Source organism: Ceratotherium simum, chromosome 35 (assembly GCF_057802395.1).
Source record: "Ceratotherium simum simum isolate JZ-2026a chromosome 35, ASM5780239v1, whole genome shotgun sequence".
Lineage (NCBI taxonomy): Eukaryota > Metazoa > Chordata > Mammalia > Perissodactyla > Rhinocerotidae > Ceratotherium > Ceratotherium simum.
The window spans coordinates 2,325,521-2,344,340 of record NC_141934.1 but is presented as its reverse complement, the minus strand read 5'-3'; the positions used below and the strand labels follow the sequence as shown (position 1 = coordinate 2,344,340).

The 18,820-nt window shown below is 49.8% G+C and overlaps 1 protein-coding gene across 4 annotated transcripts in view; it reads right to left on the bottom strand.

The window, feature by feature from the left end:
• Positions 1-18,820, bottom strand: part of PI4KA (phosphatidylinositol 4-kinase alpha) — a 131,321-nt gene that overhangs the window by 10,846 nt on the left and 101,655 nt on the right. For all 4 annotated transcript variants that reach the window (XM_087423796.1, XM_087423798.1, XM_087423797.1 and 1 more), the window contains 13 exons: positions 18,473-18,600; positions 13,439-13,597; positions 13,008-13,159; positions 11,494-11,601; positions 10,727-10,854; positions 9,504-9,623; positions 9,266-9,345; positions 8,970-9,163; positions 7,839-7,929; positions 7,298-7,465; positions 6,504-6,557; positions 2,597-2,717; positions 487-616 (listed from right to left, as the gene is read on the bottom strand). In XM_087423796.1, coding sequence (XP_087279922.1) covers positions 487-616; positions 2,597-2,717; positions 6,504-6,557; positions 7,298-7,465; positions 7,839-7,929; positions 8,970-9,163; positions 9,266-9,345; positions 9,504-9,623; positions 10,727-10,854; positions 11,494-11,601; positions 13,008-13,159; positions 13,439-13,597; positions 18,473-18,600 — 1,633 coding nt within the window. The remainder of the gene's footprint in view (positions 1-486; positions 617-2,596; positions 2,718-6,503; positions 6,558-7,297; positions 7,466-7,838; positions 7,930-8,969; positions 9,164-9,265; positions 9,346-9,503; positions 9,624-10,726; positions 10,855-11,493; positions 11,602-13,007; positions 13,160-13,438; positions 13,598-18,472; positions 18,601-18,820) is intronic.

Here is an 18,820-nt window from a genome sequence, read left to right as displayed (position 1 = left end):
GAAGCCTGAGCACTGGAAAAGGAGGCCCCTGGGGGCACCCAGTGCTCCCCCTGCTGGAGCCCCCCCAGGCACTCAGCCAGCGTCGATGACTGCAGGGCCCTGTCCCACCAAACGGGCAATGCCGCAGACGTCCAAGGATGGCGTCAGGCCCATGTGAATGGAGGGCCCAGGAGGTGTGAATCAGGGCAATGATGATGGGAGCTGCCAAGGGGTCTGGTTTTCCTAATACTGCTAGGATCCTTCAGAACTTGGAGAGAGCAGAGTAGCCTCAAACTGCAGGACAATATCTGGAACGAAACTAAGATGTTTTCTGAAGTTCGTAGGGCTGCGCATTTTGCTATACTTTCAAGAGACTTGAATCACCAGAGCAGAGATTCCCAACCCTGGCTTTCAATAGAACCAGCAGCGGGGAGCCCTGGGCGCTGGGACCTTTAAAGCTCCCCAGGCAATTCCCAGGAGCCAAGACTGGAAGGAGATGCCGCTTACTTGATGATGGCCGACACGTTGGTGATCTTGTTAAAGAAATCAAATTCCCGCTGGTAGAAGTCCTTGGCTGGGCCCGACAGGGAGCCTGTGATCTCCTCCACTAACTGCTCCAGGAGGTCGCCGATGTCAGCTGACAAAGAAACCGACCGTGAGCCTGCACCACAGAAAGGCCCTCCAGGAAACCCCACCCATGTCTGCGGAGGTGCATCCCAGGTGTCCCCGGCAGGCACCTAGACCAGCCATCCTGAGTGTGCCAGGGGTCCCTGGGACCCTCGCAGCGGACCCCACAGTCAAAACCACAGTGAGAGGCTGTTGGCCCTCCTTACAGTGTTGACGCTTGCAAGCCTGTGCAGAAGTGAGGGGGGCCCAGGGCGCTAGTGGTCACTGGGTCCTCACGGCTCTGCTCTCGCGGCGAGAACAAAAGCCAGGGTCACTTAAGACTGTCCTTGGCAAAGTGATAAACAATCACTAATTTATTAAACTCTACCCCAAATACGCCCTTTTAATATTCTGTGTGACGAAATGGGAAGCGCACGGGGCGCCTCTGCCACTGCCCCTGGAGCACTTCGTGGGCTCAAGGAGGGCACCTTGCGTTCGTTTGACTTGCAGGCTGAACTAACCTCTATTTTCAGGGAATATCACTTTTACTTGAAAGAAAGACTTGCAGACAAAATATGTTATTGAGACTTAGGTACATAATGGATATTTTCTTGAAAACGAACAAAATGGATCTGCCATTTAAGGGAAACAACTACAAAATTTTGGAAAACTTGCATCTGCTACTGTGAGCTTGACAGTTTCCTAAAACTTATGAATGTTTCTGTTATATGAGACTGGTGGAGCATTAACCCAAGTGATTTTTAAACACTGTATAATGAAACGTGTCGACATTCGGGAGATGGGCATAGCTCACCCATCTACATTTTATAAATGACCACTGCTGGACGTTACAAAGTCCTGCATGGGGATGAGTGCAGGGTAGGTCAGTGGGCTTTAATGCACAGAGCAGAAGTTCACGGACCTGGTTTCAGATTCCACATTGCAATTAACCTTTCAGAAACTACCACTTGTCGAGTTTGGTGCAGTGTCAACGGAGAACATCCACAGTGACTTGAAAGACTACTAAAATGCCCCTCCCTTTTCCAACTACACTACACGTCTGTGCAAGGCTGAATTTCCCGAGTTTACTTCATCCAAACAACATATTCCAACAGATTAAATGTGGAAGCAGAATGAGAATCCAGCTGTCTTTTACTACATTAAAGACATTATGACGTTATTAAAGACAAATTAATGTCTTCTACAGACATTAAAGAGATTTGCAAAACTGTAAAGCAACGCCACTCTTCTCACTCGTATTTGAGTTTTTTTAAAGTTATTTTTCATAAAAATACATTATGTTAACTTGTAATCGTTTATTTTTTGCTGAGGAAGACTAGCCCTGAGCTAACATCTGTACCCATCTTCCTCTATTTTGTATGTGGGACGCCACCACAGCATGGCTTGATGAGCAGTGTGTTGGTTCACACCCGGGATCCGAACCTGCGAACCCTGGGCCGCCAAAGTGGAGCGCGCGAACTTAACCACCACGTCACCTAGCCAGCCCAGGTTTTTATTTTTTATTTTTTAAATGTCTCAGTTTTCATTTCTAATGTTGGTTAACATTGACAGTTAAAGCCCACATAAACCAGAGCTCCTCAAGGGTCTCAACAGTTAAAGATGAGAAGGGTCCTGAGATGAGAGTCTGAGAAGTCTGCCTTGGGCAGCCGCCTCACCCCTACGTGGGGCCGCGGGGTCAAGCATGGGGTGACTGCTCGGGAGAAGCAGCTCAGCCGGAGCAGGAGGGTCTCACTCGTGCTCGGAGAGCAGCAGGAAGGGGCCAGCTGCAGGGTCACGGGGCAGGCAGGGCGTCTGGAGGGTGGGCGAGCAAAGGCTTTGTGAAGGGGGGTCCTGCTCCCACTGGGTGTTAAAGGTGAGGCATTCCCGCCAAAGGATGGGAAGTAGAGGCAGCAAGGGTCATGGAGGGCTCCGGAGGCCGAGGAAGGCTCTGGGCAGCCCCCAAGGTGTGAAAGATGGTGTGAGACCTGAGGGAAGACGACAGAGTACTCACGGTCTTTCTGGTGCCCCTCTTCATCTAGGTAGGTGTTAGTTTTCATGTTCCAGATAAACTGATGTGCCAGAAGCTGGGATTTGGACGCCGCCCATAGAATATACTCCCGCACGTAGCCCATCTGTAGGAGACAAGGTCACCGTCAGCCCAGGCTTGGAGCCCTTCTCCACCAAAAGAGACTCTTCCTAACTCAGAGCAGGAGCTGACTCCCAGCACTTGCAGACCCAGCAAGGAGTGAGGCCAAGTGGTCTCTGGCTGTGTGAGCAAGCTCTCTTGGGTCTGTGATGAGTCCCCCGGGGGGCCAGGCCAAGTTCCAGCTTGCTGGCCAGCAGACGGGGCCCCGGGTGGTAGGGTCTGCAATACAAGCACGAGTCAGCTTTTGTCTCCTCTGTTCCTTCCCCCTGGATTCTAAGAACCACAACTCTCTCACCCATTTCTGCTGTTGTCAAGTATGAGGAAGGAATAGGCTAGGTACTAAAACTCACCTATAAGCTTGTTGTTTAGAACAATGTTCCCCAGTGATGGGCAGGTTCTAGAAAACTCTATCTCATGCATAGATACTTCCCTCATGAGTTGACACACCATGGCCACCATCCTAAGGACCTCTCCTCTTCCTCCTTAGTAATCTTCTGCTACTCATAATTCCAGTTTTAATTAGCATGTCCTAGGTTAAAAAGGTGGCTAGCCTTTCTGGAAGACTCTTGGGGAAGTAGCCTCTCCCTCCCTGTGGCCCCTGATCTGGTAAACTATTCCTTGGACGGATGTCCTCAACTTGGGTGGGTGAGCTTACCAAACAGGTCAAACTTCAAATAACTCATCGCTATGGGTTTCCCAATTCTAACCCAGCAAATGGATCTAAAGACAAACTATGAATATTCAACTTATAGTGTGTTTAAATATAGGTCTGCAGAGCTTCTGGGTTGGTGAACATGTGGAGGTGCTGGGAGAGTGGCGTGCATGGAGAGCATGGAAGCTCCGCGCCCTTTCCCATGTACCTTATCCCATGTGTGCCTTCTGTCTGGCTGTTCCTGAGGTACATCCTTTTATAATAAACCAGTGATCCAGTCCACTTTGCCAAGACCATGGAAGGGGACTCAAGGCAGTAACAATCCGACTACACTAGGGAAATGGAACCTGAGGCAGCACAGTATGAACAAGGAGGAACTGTCACCAATCACTCAGGACCACAGAGGCTTCAGGCTTTGGAAAAGATTTTAGCATGTCATTCCCATGTGTTTCTTAATCCATTTAATAGATGCCTTGCTGGCCAATTTGGTTGAAAAATATATATATGTTTGCTTTATAACTATGCAAATAGTGAGATAGTTCCAAAGTCAAAAATTACTAAGCATAGTCACTTCCATCCTGTTTGCTCCCTCTCTAGCCATTTTTATTAGTGTTTCAAAAAAATATAAGCAAATACATATATACATTTGTATCCCCTCAAGCTTAGACTTAAAAAAATCCCTAAAAATGGAAAGCAAGAAAGAAACCACTGAAACTAGCTGAGTCTTGAGCTGGTGTAACCACACAGAGAAGAATCATTTCAAGTGACTTTAAAATAGAGTCATCTGACTGTATGTCCCTAATGGAAAATATAGCAAAAAAAATGTGACCCAGTTTTCAGTAATTACATTGAGTAATAATACTGGTATTATTAGTTTTTTTTTGAAACTATTGTATACAGTAGGATAAAGCAAAAAGGTAATATGTTAATTGTTAGGAACCAATATTTTTAATGTTAAAAGATTTAAATATAAAATCAAATAAAGTAAAAAAAAAAAAACACAAAAACCTCTGTAATTCTACATTTCAATTGAAAATAGCAGTATAATCTCATGATTTATTTTTTCTTAAAAAAAAAAATTTCTATCTACCAGAAAGGCCTAGAAATAATGGTTAACTCAATGGCAGTGAGCATTCTCAGCATTCAGATTCCAGTGTCTCAATGCCATTTCTCACTAAAATGAATCAGAGTTCCTAGGAAAACTGGTGATTCCAGGTCTGAGACAGAAGAAATACAAGAAGAGCCTGGAATATCTTGTCCTTCTGGAAAGCAAGGAGGTTATCAAAGAGTAAAGATCAAAGAACAAAGTAGACAATCAGGGGGTTCCCTGAGTTAGGAAGATGGACCTCAAAAATAACTGTAGTGGAGTGGGACATATCAAACACGTCAAAATTCATGGGTTTATAATGATATTTGGGGGAGAAAAGGGAAAAACTCATCGGTCATCTTTGGATAATGCTAAGGAATTAACTCATTTTGAAAACTAGAAAAAAAGGAATAAAGAAAAAATATATATCAAGATTTTTTTGAAAAGCAGCTTATGTAAAATAATAGCGAAATAAAACAAACTGCAGCCCCCCTGACTCTCCACGTACCAGTGGCAGCGTCCCCAGGCCTCTCTATGATAACCGGAGCCCACCTGGGTCTGCGTGCTAAGCGCAGAGCGCTGAGCACACTGCCTGGGGAGCTGGAGTTCTCTGACAGCCACCACGTGCACTCATGTGGAGGTGAAAGCAGAGACACAAAGGGTAAAGGGAGAACCATGCTGGGAGGGGAGAAAAGGGGAAAGGGAACTGGTACCTGGAGAAAGGGCTATCATGACAGTCCCCAGGTGGTAGGACCAGTGAGAAGGCCCCAGCTTAGCGAATATAGTTCTACACGGTACCAAAATCACCCACTCCAAGTTGGAGGGCTTTTGGCAGCTACCTAGCTAAGACAGGACTCGGTCTTTCAAGAGAGGTTGGCTGTGGTTCTAGAAGCACTTTGGTCTATGGACCAAGATGGAGCATCCTGCCAATCTGTGGGGAAGAAGCCAGCCCCAGGCCACCTCACCACAGCACTCACAGCCACTATGGAGACGGGAGTGGCAGGAGGCAGCCAACAGGTAGGCCAGGGACACGAGGGCTTAGCCAGGACACAGGGTGCTCTGGGGTCCTATGTAGCAGGGACATGAGGCCAGTCTAGGGCAGCGGGGAGCAGTACTGGCAGGAGCAGGGAAGAGGCAGATGCTGCTGCTGCACTCAGACACGGGTGTGGGGGGGTGGCACTGGGACGAGGCACTGGCGGTGTGGGCTCTGGGTTGTCACCCTTGCGGGTATCTTCTGTGCCAGGCCCTGCGCTAGGCACCTTATATGCCTGTATGCTGTTATGGGCTGAACTGTGTGCCCTCCCCAAATTCATATGTTGAAGTTCTACCCACCTCCCAGTGCCTCAGAATGTGACTGTATTTGGAGATGGACCTTTAAAGAGGTGATTAAGATAAAATGAGATCATTAGAGTGGGCCCTCATCCAATCTGAGTGGCGTCCTTAGGAGAAGAGATTAGGACACAGACACAGAAGAATGACCATGTGAGGATATGGGGGGAAGATGGCCATCTACAAACCAAGCAGAGAGACCTCAGAAGAAACAACACCTGCCGACACCTTGATCTCAGACTTCTAGCCTCGAGAACTGTGAGAAAATAAATCTCTGTGTTTTAAGCCCCCCAGTCTATAGTACTTTGCTTTGGCAGCCCTTGCAAACTAATACATACGTCATCTCATCTAATCCTTCTCACCAGTTCCCACCGAAAAGACAAGGGAGCTGGATTTAGGGAGCTAGGGGACCTGTCAAGACTCCCATCCAATGAGTGGGGAACCCAGGCCAGGTTGCCTACTCTGAGCAAGTGGCCATCAACACTTCCAGAATACACTCATTCTGCACAGTGATTCTGGGCCTCAGGGTGAGGCGGGGTGAGCAGGGCCTCCTGGCCATGGCCACTGGTGACAACCACGGTGGGAGTGTGTGTGAGAGGAGCTCAGGGACCGTGGTCACAGCTCCCAAGGCCTCTGTCCCCGTTGCCAAGAGCTCCCTCCACACTGCCCAGCACATCTCACAGTACAAGTTGGCACAGCCTTACCTTGTCATACCTGAGGGCCTGCACGATCTGGGGGATGTAGAACAGGATGGCGTCCTGCAAAGGAGAAGGAGAAGCTAGGGAGGGAGGACATTTCCTTACCTCTAAGAAAGATGAGGACATCTCAACATGGATGGATGTCCCAGGGCCCCACCCCAACCTGGAATGGCCCTGCTGTCATTCAGCACATGGGACACCGTCCTTGTTGGAGACCACAGAGGACTGAGAAGCAGGGAAAGCCCAGAGGACAGCAAGGAAAATGGCCAATGGCTTGAAACACACCATCAGTGAGAAAAAGTGAAACCAGGCTCCCACGCCTACACGGAGAGAAGGAAGGGCCTGCCCGTGCTCACTGCTGAGGTCCTGCTCGGGGACAAGGGCTGAGATTATAGCAGACCCATGTGCTTGAGCCACAGTGAGTCACTCTCTAGAACATTCAACTGAACCCCTGTCACTATGGCTGTCATGTGGGGTCCCTGGGCTCCCCAACAGCCTGAGGCTGGGTGACGTGCCCACATGGCCACAACTGGAACCAAACTCATCTAAACCTCATTTTTTAACTCAAACACCTAATTTAAGTTAAAAAATAAATGTAACTAGTAAACACATCTGAATGAGAACTAAATCTATCTTCTGTGACTACTTGAACAGAAATGGGGAATGAAGACGTGTTCTAAGATGGACCAACATTTAATCAGACCTACGTCTGGGTTTGAAATAAAGCCTATCTTTCATCTCTCCACCTAAACACCTCTGGAGAGTCCCAGTGAGACCAACTCAGGCAGGACCTGGCTCACCGGGGGGAAGGACCGCAGGACTTTCACCCCGTATTGTGCCGTGAGAGGGTGCGGAGGGTACATGCTGGAGAAGTAGGAGAGGCCGGTGGGTGGGTCCGCAGGTGCCCAGCACAACACGTGGCTGAGCTCGGGTGCGTCGGCATCGATGGTGTGCCAGGTGACCAGGAACTGGGAAGGAAGCAGGGAGACGGTCTGGCTCAGGTAGTCCCTGGAGCCCCTCGGGAAATACCTGGTCCCATCCTGCATCACAAGGATGGCCCCCAAAAGTGATGATTATAAAGCATATGTAACAACATGGGAAAATGCTTCTGACACATTACGTAAGACAGCATAACTTCAACTAGGGTGAAGTGCCTTCAATACTCTTCTACTGTAAACATAATAAACGCTTCATATGAGGAATGGAAAACACAGGAAGTTAAAAAATCATTATACCCCGGAGGTCACTAGGTTTTTGTCATATTTCTAGTTTCCAGGCATTTCTGGAGTCAGTTCTGTTTTTGTGCAGTTTGAGCCCAGGCCCCAGCATGTGCTACACTACCTTGATAGCTTCGGGGATGTCACTAACGGCTCCCGGGTCCAACCGAACCAGACGGGTCACTTCGTTGCCGATGGCTTCTGTGTTCTTAAACCTACGGAGCACAGAGGGTGTGGGTAGGGTGGCCTCATGGGCTGATAGGGGCTCCATCTCCATGGAAGAGGGGAGCCAGAGGAGCCCTGAACTGGAAGGATGCAGAGCAATGCTCAGTGATATCTAAATGCTCTATGCTACAAACGTGTTGGTAACTGACTGCAAGTACTTACAATAAACAGCATTATAAATGGTTACGGCAAAATGCTGGAATTATCTCGAACAGGAATTAGCCTGCACTCACCGTTCAAAGGAGGCCTCCCTTTACAGTCCTTGCCTTCAGAACATCCCCTTGCCCTGGCCTCCAAATCAGCCCATCTATACATGGCGGCCCTGGGCTGGAAGGCACCTTAGTAGGTGGCAGGGCGGGTGCAAGTTTTTAGGTGTGACCGCCCCAGGCCAATGCAAGGTAGACTCTCCGTAAACATTGTCAGGCTGTGGTCCTGATCCAGAGGACTGAATCAAGACTAGAAGGAGGAAGCTGTAAGTAGGCAAGTGTGGGCTCACAGGGAAGAAAGGTCCACCCTCGGACGCACACACGGGGTGAATGCCATCCCTATGGTGGGATTTAACACAGGGGCCTTGGAAGTCACTCTCAGCTACCATCGGTCTTAAGAGTTCTGTCTCTGTAAGAGCTACCAAGAGAGAGTTCACAGGACACTCGGCTGCTGGCTGCCTCCTCCGAGTAGCCTGCCACTGAAAGATGACATCTAAGAACAAACCCAAACTCTCCCCAGGTCCACTTCCCTGGGGTGACAGCCTCCATGTGCTTCCTTTCCTTCTCTAATAAGATTGGGGCCCTGAATGTGCCCTAATGTTATGTCCTCAGGCTCCAACGTGCTGGGACACCCCAGGCAGGAGTCTGCGCTGTGTAACCACTGCACAGAAGGACCAGGTGAATGGCCAAGGCAGGGGCCCGGCCCACTAAGATGGCTTCCCCAACTGTCCTTGGTGGTGACACGTCACTCTCCTCCCCACCCAGGTACCCTCGCACTGGACCTCTGGCAAGGCCCTCGTCAAGCAGGTGTGACCTGGGCCCACCTGGCTGGCAGCTGCACGGCCAGGTAAGGAGAGATGCTCCAGGCAAGGTTCACGTTGTCCTTCCACTGCTTCTCACTCAAGCTGATGTACTTGGACCTCCAGTTGGCCACACTGTTCTCTCCGGCCTGGTCCAGCTCCAGCTCTGGGGCTGACAGTGGGTTGTACCATGTGATGAGACGCTCAATCTCAGTGGCCTGGTGAGATGAGACAGACACCCACGCGCCTTCTGCATGTGCCCATGTGCCATTGCACTCTCCTCCCAGGGTGCTGTGGGCACGTGGTGGGCGGCGCCTTACCAGCAAGGACAGCAGCAGCGTCCTGCGCTTCATGTAGTACTTGTGCAGCTGGGAGCCCCGGTTAGTTTTCTTAGACATGCCTGGTAGGGAACGAGAAGGCACAAGTGTATTCCTTGGAGTTCACAGGCCCACCTTTCGTTTCTAGAACCCAGAGGAAGCTTTCAGTGCTCCGTCTGCTGTCTGAGCTGCCAGGACATAACTCAGACACAAGTGACCTATCAGCCCACCTTCAACTGACCTGACTTCTTGGAGATGGTCGACATGCCACTGGACAGGGGGTACGTGTTGATCCAGCCTTGTGTGGCCTGTTGGCGAGACCCGACTGCTATATCCAGATTACTCCGGGTGTCTTGGTTATCTGTGGGCAAACACATTGTTGCTTCTAGAATGAGGATGTGGATTTTCACCAGAGATCAGGCAATCAGTGGAGGAGCAGGGAGGGGAAGACACAGCCATTGACGGCTTTGTAGAACAAACCCAGACATCTGAGAAGTTCCTTAGTGAACCATTCTAGATGGAAAGTTTACTAAATTTATTATGTTCCTCCTAACCTTTAAAACAGAATAAAACAAATATGAGTAGTCATCTTGATAAATTACAGCAGTGATCTGATCTCCCAGAGCACCATGTTGTCCTTTAACATAGCAATAACCCGAGGGCCTGTGGGGGCAGGTGATAAGGGCTGCTTGCCCTGTTCTAAGTGGACCCAGGAAGGTGATGTAGAAAATCACTGTGCCTGATTTTTAATGTTTCTTTCCTTTTCCTGGCAGCCAGGTTGTCAGCTGCAGATCTGCCTGCAGAAAGCCTGCTCCTCACCCCTAATTTGTGGTATGTAATCAGCTACGTGCTGAGAGAAACAAGAACATGGTGTCCTTGTGGAGCTCCGCTACTTGCTTACCCTTCAGCACCTTTTCCTCTCCCCTCGTCCACCCTGGGTAGCTCCTGTTCATCCTCAGAGACTCAGCTCACATATCACCTCTTCTAGAAAAATGTCCCTGGCTCCCCAACTCCAGTGGGCCAAGTGCCTGTCCTTGAGGGGTGCTTCCACGATCCCCTCATGTTGAAATCACCTGCCGATTTGATTGTCTCCTACTGGATGACAACGGACCCTGCCTTATTCATCATGGCACACTGGCCTCAGCCCAGTACTGGCCCGGCAGATGTGCAGGGGGTGCCTTTGAACTGAGCTGGTGCCGGGAGAAGTTATGCTGAGTGGCGTCTGCTCAAAACCTCCTGCCTTACTTATGCTCCTCAGCTGGGGCTGGAGGAGAAGTGGCAGCCAGGCAGGCTTTGGGCCTCTGGTGACCAGACAGCATAGCTGAGGCCAGGGCTCAGCGGGGCCCTAACTGCTCTTCTGACCTGGCTCTTTCAGGGCTGCCCACCATGCAGCACGTCTGTCCTGCTTACTCCCACACCTCAGCCCTGCCACTCGTGAGCAGCTGCACTGCTGAGAACACTTACCTGGGGGAACTAGTTGGCTGGCAGTCAGGTACTTCTTATCCGAGAACATGGCAGTCCAAAATTTAATCATTATGCTTATGTCTTCCCGTAGCCTCTTTTCTCCTTGAGTAGGGAACTTTGGGGGACAACTTCAAACAACCACAAGAAGACAAGAGTTGAGGGCCTGGAGCCAGGGACTAGAAGCCAGGCATATTATAAAGCAGTGAGAGGTAACATGAGTGGTCAGCCCAGAGCTAGTCATCAGCAACAACTATCTCATTAGTTCATGGTGGAAAGTGTGATTTTCGGACCCCTATCCTTGCCAGGATAGTGCCCAGCACTATCCTGGGCAAGGTCTACAGCTCTCGGCCAAACAGTGTGCCTGTGGCAGATCGTGCAGCTGCAGCTGTTTCCAAGCAATGACAAAACTACACTTACAAAGCCCCAGGTAGCAAGTATTTGCAAAACCTGGAAAGTTAAATGGATGCACTTCATATTCATATTAACTGGAAAGTTAAATGGATGCACTTAATCTCTTAAGTCAATGGAACTGAGGGAAAATGTGTGCACATCTCATAGGGAGGCTAGCTCTAAGCACACACGCGGAAACATGCACAGGACTGCAGATATTCAAATCCAGGGGCACCAGGGCTGCTGAACAAGGAAGTCGGCACATAAACCAGGCAAACTGTTTCCTCCTGTGACTCCCCAGGGTTTGGGACAACTGGGGCATGGGTGGGGCTGGGCTGTCACTGACACTATGCACAGTACAGCTGGCAGGGGTGTACCTGAAGTAGTCAAAGGCAGTTGAGTAGATCTTCTCACGGAGCACGTTGCGGACGGTTGCGTTTGGAACTACGTCAGCATGCAGCAGGGACAGCCCCAGGGTCAGCAGTCTATGAGAGAGCCCCAGAGGCCACGTCAGAGCTGAGTTGGAGCTGCTCAACCTGGGCTGAACCTCCGAGGGGTCCCTGTCTCCCCTGCAAACCACTGGGTCCTTGAGCTCAGGGCACGTCTCCGGATCACAGAGCTCTAGGGTGCCAGGACTGTGACATTAGCCAGGTGATTACCATTCACAGGTTTACTGAACCTGAAATGTCTTAGGAAATGTTTTTTTTAAACCCTCACTTTTGTTGGGGGAAAAATGAACAATTTGTCTGTTAAGCTGCCTTAGCCAGAAGCTTCATTCTAACAAAAATCTGCAAACTGCTCCCTGAGGTACAGTCGCCTATAGCTGCTATGAAGGTAGAACATTTAATTCAAATTTTTAAAAAAAGAAATTTCCTAAGCACCTGGTTTCTGCCACGTCAGGGCTCCTCAAAGGGTGTCTACAGACTGTGTTGATCTGTGACAAGGGAGGTACAGGAACTGAGAGGGAGCAGCTGCTCATTTCTAGGGCGAGTTCACATTGCTATGACAGTCCAGTGAGGATCCTTTTCTAGTAATTCATTCTCTTTGCATTTTATAAAAGTATAGGTCCATGACAGATTGGAAGTTAAGGAAAAAGAGAACCAGCCCTTCCCCACAGTGGTTTGAGAAGCACGGCCCCAGGGAGTGCCCAGCAGGCTGCAGGAACACGGTCTGGAGCTCAGGGGAGGGGCAGACAGAGCTGGCATGGCCAGCAGGCAGCAGGAAGGGCATAGGCGGGGGGAGCGGCATACTCTGGCGGGGGCCCTCTCCCTCCCTTCCTGCCATCCCCCAGGCACCTGCAGGCCCAGCTCCTCCTGCTGTATCCAGAGTGCCCCTGATCACAGCACCTAGCTTGGGGGCCCCCACCAGGCCACATGTCCCCCAAAGGCAGGGGTACATGCTGTCCACTGGTGTGGCCGGTGTTTTACACAGGATTTGGTATACAGTAAGCACGATCACAAGTTTTCTGCAAACATCTGAGAGGGGTAAAGTGACCTGCCCAAAGTCATTGCTGGCCCCCACACTGAGCTTGTCACACTTGAGCTCTGCCACACCACCTGCTGTTTTTCACTCACTACTATGTCACCAGAACAGTAACACAATTTTGCTGCCGCCTAGTGCCCAATCAGCTTAGAAGAGCTGCCCAGGTCCATGAGTGAACCAGCTTCCTGGACACTCCCCGCCACGTGGACAGCATGCTGCCTGACTTCCCCAGCCCTGGAAGGGCATGGTGGGCCAGGTCATTCGCGTGCCAATCCCCCTCTGGGGAACCTGCACATACTGGGGGCTCGGTCAGTTTCAAGTGAATAAATGACCAACCATGGGAAAGCCCTGTGGAGAGCGCCCCCAGCACTAGCAACACAGACAGCACCCCCAGAGGAGAGCCCCTCACTTGAAGCGGGGCCCGATGGCTGCCACATGCCGGTTCATGCTCCCCTTGGTCCCACCGATGTTCAGGGACATGGAGCGCTGCAGCAGGCTGGAGAAGATCTCCACTTGGTCAGAGCTGCAGTACTTGGCGATCTCGAACCGCTGCACCAGGAACTGAGTGGAAAGGAGAACATGCTGCTGGGGCCTGGCCAGCCCACTCCAGTGTGGCCAGCTGAGGAGGGGCTCTGGGCTGACAGGATGGCGGGTGGGGATCTGAGGGGAAGCAGGGAGAGGCCACCAGGGACCACTCCCTACCCTCCCCCCAGGTAAGCAATCTTAAAACCTGGAGTCTCAAGCTCACTAAGCCATGGGCCCCAGGGTGAGCCCTGGCCCCAGAGCTAGAGTGGGCAGAACATAGCCAAGCCTGGGGCAGCAGTGGGGCTGGAAACATACGTCGATCCAGATGTAGTGCGGGGTTACTTCGGGGGCACAAGGTTTGGGTTGACTCGCTTCTGATGCTGCCAGGGGGTCCGCTTCCTTTATCTCCGCAGAAAAAAGGCCGAACTTCTGCTCCACTGTCATCTGCCAGGCCCCTGCCATCTCCCGCATAAACTGCAAGTACACAATGACTGTTAGCTCCTCGTAAAGCACAGAAAGGTGCCTACTGTTTTTTTTTTAATTATGAAAGGAATAGATGCTTACTGAACAAAATTTAGAAAACCAAGGAAAGTATGAAGAAAAAAATAAAGATCACCCATGATCCCACTTCCCAGCTTTTCTTTTTACCAAAAAGGCCATTCTTGAATACCACCAGACCGTATTCTGTGTGTCCCACTTCATGGTGCTGGCACACTGTAATGTGCCTGGTGCTTTGTGGGCCCTTGACAGGCACCACCTGGTTGAATCTCCCTGACAATCCTGGAACCCACCTGCAGTTCCAGAGGTGAGGTAGCCTGCTCAGGGCCTCCAAGCTGACAAGGGCAGGACTGGATTCTGGCTCTAGAACCTATTCCTTTTCTCTATCCCACACGGACCCTGCATAACACCTTCATCTTGCTAACCAGGCCTGGGGAATAACTGCAGGAGCCGAGTGGAGCCCGCAACCGCCACTGGGTGGTTCTGCAGAGGACCAGCCTCCACTGTTGGCCTGACAACAACAGGCAGCTCCTTCAAGGGCATCTAGATCCCTGTGAGAGAGGTGGCAACTAAGGCTTGGTGCCTAGGGTAGACACCCTGGCTCCCTGCCCAGTATCCATCCCCCCTCCCTCTTTCTTATGGTTTTATTCAGGGTGGCCACGTGGCCAGTCATAAGTACCCTCAGCCAGGCCACTGCTGGTTAGGGTGGCTAAGGGTTCTCATTAGTGGGTGTGAACTGGGTGAGGCCCTGGGGAAGTAGGCCAGGGCAGCCAGTGTCCTCTGCCCTCCTTCCTGCCTGGAGGCACAGAAGCCATCTGGAGGTCCCCAGGGTAAGGACAAAGTCCACATGCTAAGGGTGGCAGAGTCAGACAGGAGCCCAGGATGTCGTCAACGAGCTGCCCTCAACACGAGAAGGATGAGCCCTTGGTGGTCGAGGCACTGTGCCCGGTTTCTGTTTCCTGCAGCCAAATGCAAGCCTAATGGTAGAGGAAGAAACAGCAGGGCTGCCGGGGGCCCATGAGCCACAGCCAAGGCCACATGCCCACTCATTTGTTCAACAAGCACATCCTGATCCCCTCCTCTGAACCAAGGCCTTCCAGGCTCTGAGAATGGAGCATGAACAAGACAAATACACCCACCTGGTCTACAGCATGGCCACAAATGATAAGAGAATCAAACTATAGACACTGGACAATGACCACTGCTAAGAGGAAAAGAGAGCCATGAAAGGGCTTGAAAGAGTGAATGGGGGGTGTGTGGCATTTTAGGTGGGGTGGCCACGGAAAGCCCTGGTGGAGAGCGGACAGCTAAGACAAGCCCTGGAGGAAATGCAGGAGCAAGGCATGAGGCCATCTGAGAAGAGCACAGCCAGGAGAGGAAACAGCGCTCCAGGCTCGCAGCCTACAGCAGGAGCATGCCCAGAGGGCAGGGGCAGCAGGAACCTGCCTATAATGGGGCAAGAGAGGGGAGCAGAAGAGGACGAAGTGAAGGCGGCAGAGGAGGCTTGCAGGTCATAGAAACAAGTCTGCCTTTTACTCTGCGTGAGCACGAGGCAGCACTCACAGGTCTGGGGCACGGGAGGGACCTGATTCGACCCACGTTTTACTGGTTGCTCTGACTGCAACCAGTCAACTTCTGTGGAGAAGGTGGAGAGGGCCCAGGTGGAAGCAGGGAGGCCAGGGGCTGCCCCCCTAGTCCAGCGGAGAGATGAAAGAGGCTGGGGCAAGGGGGCAGCAGTTGGGGTGCTGAGAATTGGTCAGCTTCTGAATATACTTTAAAAGTAAAAAGGTAAATCTGACGGGATTTGCTGAGGATCATTTGTGGGAAGTGCGAAAAAGAGTAATCAGAGATAGCTGTAAGGATTTTGTCTGGGCAGAGGGAAGGATTACGTTGGCATTTACTGAGGTGGTGAGACAGGCAGAGGCCAGTGTGGGCCTGAGTTCATTTGTTTTGGGTCATGAATTTGAGCACCACACCAAGGGATCAGAGTTCTTGCCAATCTTAGTGGAACAAAGGCCCTAGACTCTCACGAGGAGGGTCCTCATCCTGAGGTGAGATCAACAGGCTCACTAGCTCTTTATCTCCCCATGAAGGCAAAAGACATCAAGACGCCATCAGCAATTGCTTCTGAAGTTGGGGTTAGGGATGATTTTTGTTTTTTTCACTACACTCAGAACTTCCAACTTCTCTATAACAAGCATACATTGCTACTATAATAGGAAAAAAATCACAAAGCAGACTCCAACAATACAAACAACACAGAAATAAAACTTGAAAGGCTTCCTGGGGCATTGCTGGGACTGGACAGCAGGTCCCCGTAAAGGCAGTGATGGGGAGTGAGAAGAAACAGATGACCTTCAACCCCAAGCTAACAGCAAGAAAGATCTGGATAATATGACAAACCAAGCAGTTGGACTGTTGAGTAGTGGTGGATAAGAAAGCTGTAAGAGGGCTGGCCCCGTGGCTTAGCGGTTAAGTGCGCCCGCTCCGCTACTGGCGGCCCGGGTTCAGATCCCGGGCGCGCACCAATGCACCGCTTCTCCGGCCATGCTGAGGCCGCGTCCCACATACAGCAACCAGAAGGATGTGCAACTATCACGTACAACTATCTACTGGGGCTTTGGGGGAAAAAAAAGGAGGAGGATTGGCAATGGATGTTAGCTCAGAGCCGGTCTTCCTCAGTGAAAAGAGGAGGATTAGTATGGATGTTAGCTCAGGGCTGATCTTCCTCACAAAAAAAAAAAAAAGAAATAGAAATTCTACACCTAAGAATTACGATATCTGAAATAAAATATGTATAAAATAGTTTAACAATACAAGGAATAACACAGAAGAACATGTCAGGAAACTGGAAGACAAGCAAACTAAAATGAACCAAAATGAAACAGAGAGAAATAGAAAAAAATAGAAAATGATTGAAGGGAATGTTAATAACCTATGGGACAATATCAAGTCATCAACATATGTGTAAGTGCAATCCCAAAATGAGAAGAAAGAGAGAATGGGTACAATATTTAAAGAAACACTGGCCCAAAATTTTCCAGGTTTGATGAAAACCCCTAAATCTCTAAATTTAAGAAGTTTGATGAATCCCAACAGGATAAATACACAGAAAACCACACCTAGGCACATCACAGTCAAACTATTAAAAACCAAAGATAAAGACAAACATCCTAAAAGTAGCTAAAAGAAAAAACAAAAACAATAGCACATACTGAGAAAGAATGATAAGAATGACTGCTAACTTTTCCCCAGAAACAATGCAATCCAACAGACAATAGAAGATAAATTTAACATGCTAAAAGCAACATAACAAAACAAAAAAAAACAGGCAACCTAGGATCCTAGATTCAGAAAATATATCTATATGCATAAAAAATGAAGGTGAACTAAAGCTGAGAGAATTTATTCCAGCAGACCTGCACTACAGGAAATGCAAAAGGAAGTTCCTTGGAGTGAAGAGAACAATTGCAAATTTGGGTTGACAGAAAGACTTGAAGAGTGTGAAAAATGGAAAATATTTGGATAAATTTATAAGGCTTTTGAAAAATCCTTTTCTTAATTTAATTAAAATGCTTTTGACTTTTAGAACAAAAATAACAATATTATAAGATGTATAACACATGTAGTAGTAAAATAGATGAGAAAAACATAAAGGATGATAGGGAGAAAATAGGTGTCTAGAATGGCAATGGTAGATAGCTGTCATGGCAGAATCCTCTACCTGGCAATGACGACCAACAGCTGCCATCACAACAGCAGTTGGCATTTATTGATAGCTCAGTAAGTGCTGGGCACTGTCCCTGGCCCATGAAGTGAAGTCAGTCATTTAATCTTCACAATAACTCTATGCCATAGGTACCCTTGTTATTATTTTCATTATACAGATGAGCAGCATTACTCTGGAGTCAGAGCCCTTGCAGGCTGCAGCGGGACTTCCACAGACCCTTCTGCAAACTCCCTGATGAGAGCAGAGCTGGCTAGGCTGAGAACCCAGCGCCTACCTTAGTTCCACATAGAAAGGGTCCAGAACCCACTGGTGAGCTCAGGGCCCCTGCTGACTTCCTCTTCTGAAAGGCAGGGGTAAGTGCCTCTCGCCTACTATGAAACAACTGGACCAAAACATCTCCTCAGACTCTGAATGGTGTGCCCCACTCAAACTCCATGCAATTATAACACACCAGGCAAACGTGAGGTATTACAATTACTGCCACCAACACTTGTCTGAAACATTCTAATTCCGTCTTTGGAAATACTCCAATTTCTCTCAGAGAACAAGAAAAAGAAAACACCTCTTTTGACCACTTATTTCAACTGATCTTAAGAAACACAGAAAAAACATGTCAAGTTTCCTGTTACGTGGAAATTAACGGGAGCTTTGAAAAATAACATTGTTCTTAGGTGTTCATCCAGTCAGCTGAAAGGGTGTATACAGCCTTCTCTGTGGGCCCCCTCCAGTAGCAACTTCAGAAATATGGACACAAGGAAGGCTGCTCCTCCCAAAATTAGCAGGCTAAGAGAAATGTCCTCATGGACAAACAGCAGCTCCCAATCACACTCAATGTCGACAGGTGTTCTACTTGCAGAGAAATGGCTCCCCCTACCAAGCTTTTGAAAAATAACCGCTTCTAGGCATCACTGGGATGCTTTTAACATATAATCTTTCTAGTCCCTGTGACAGTCCTGTGGTCAGGCATTAATATCACAATCTTACACATAAGGAGACAGAGGCCCCAGAGGGTGAGTGGCTTGCCCAGGGTCTCCAAGCTCGTCAGCCAAGGAGCCAGGGCAGGCTCTCTCCATCTCTAACCCCACCCCGCCCTCAGGAGCTGACCACTGCCCATGTCCTACCGGCACTTCCACTCCATTCTTGCCGGCCAGCAGCCACTCCCAGCAGGCCAGGGCGGTCTCCATGCCATGCTCGTTGAACATCCGGAGGGGACCCCAACACAGATGATGGAGGAGCTGTGGGTCACAATCTGGAACCAAACGCACCCTCTTCAGGGTCCTCGGACAGAGGCTGAACCCACGGCCTCCCCGGGTCAGCAAGACAGTCAGCACCAGCTGGGCCAACGGTGGCCTTTTATTTACTGCCCTCCCCCACCCCCACGAGAAGACACCACAGAGGCCTCTCCCGGGGGAGCTCCGGCTCATTAAGGATGATGAAGGCAAACACTCACAAACGAGCCCAGAGTCCCA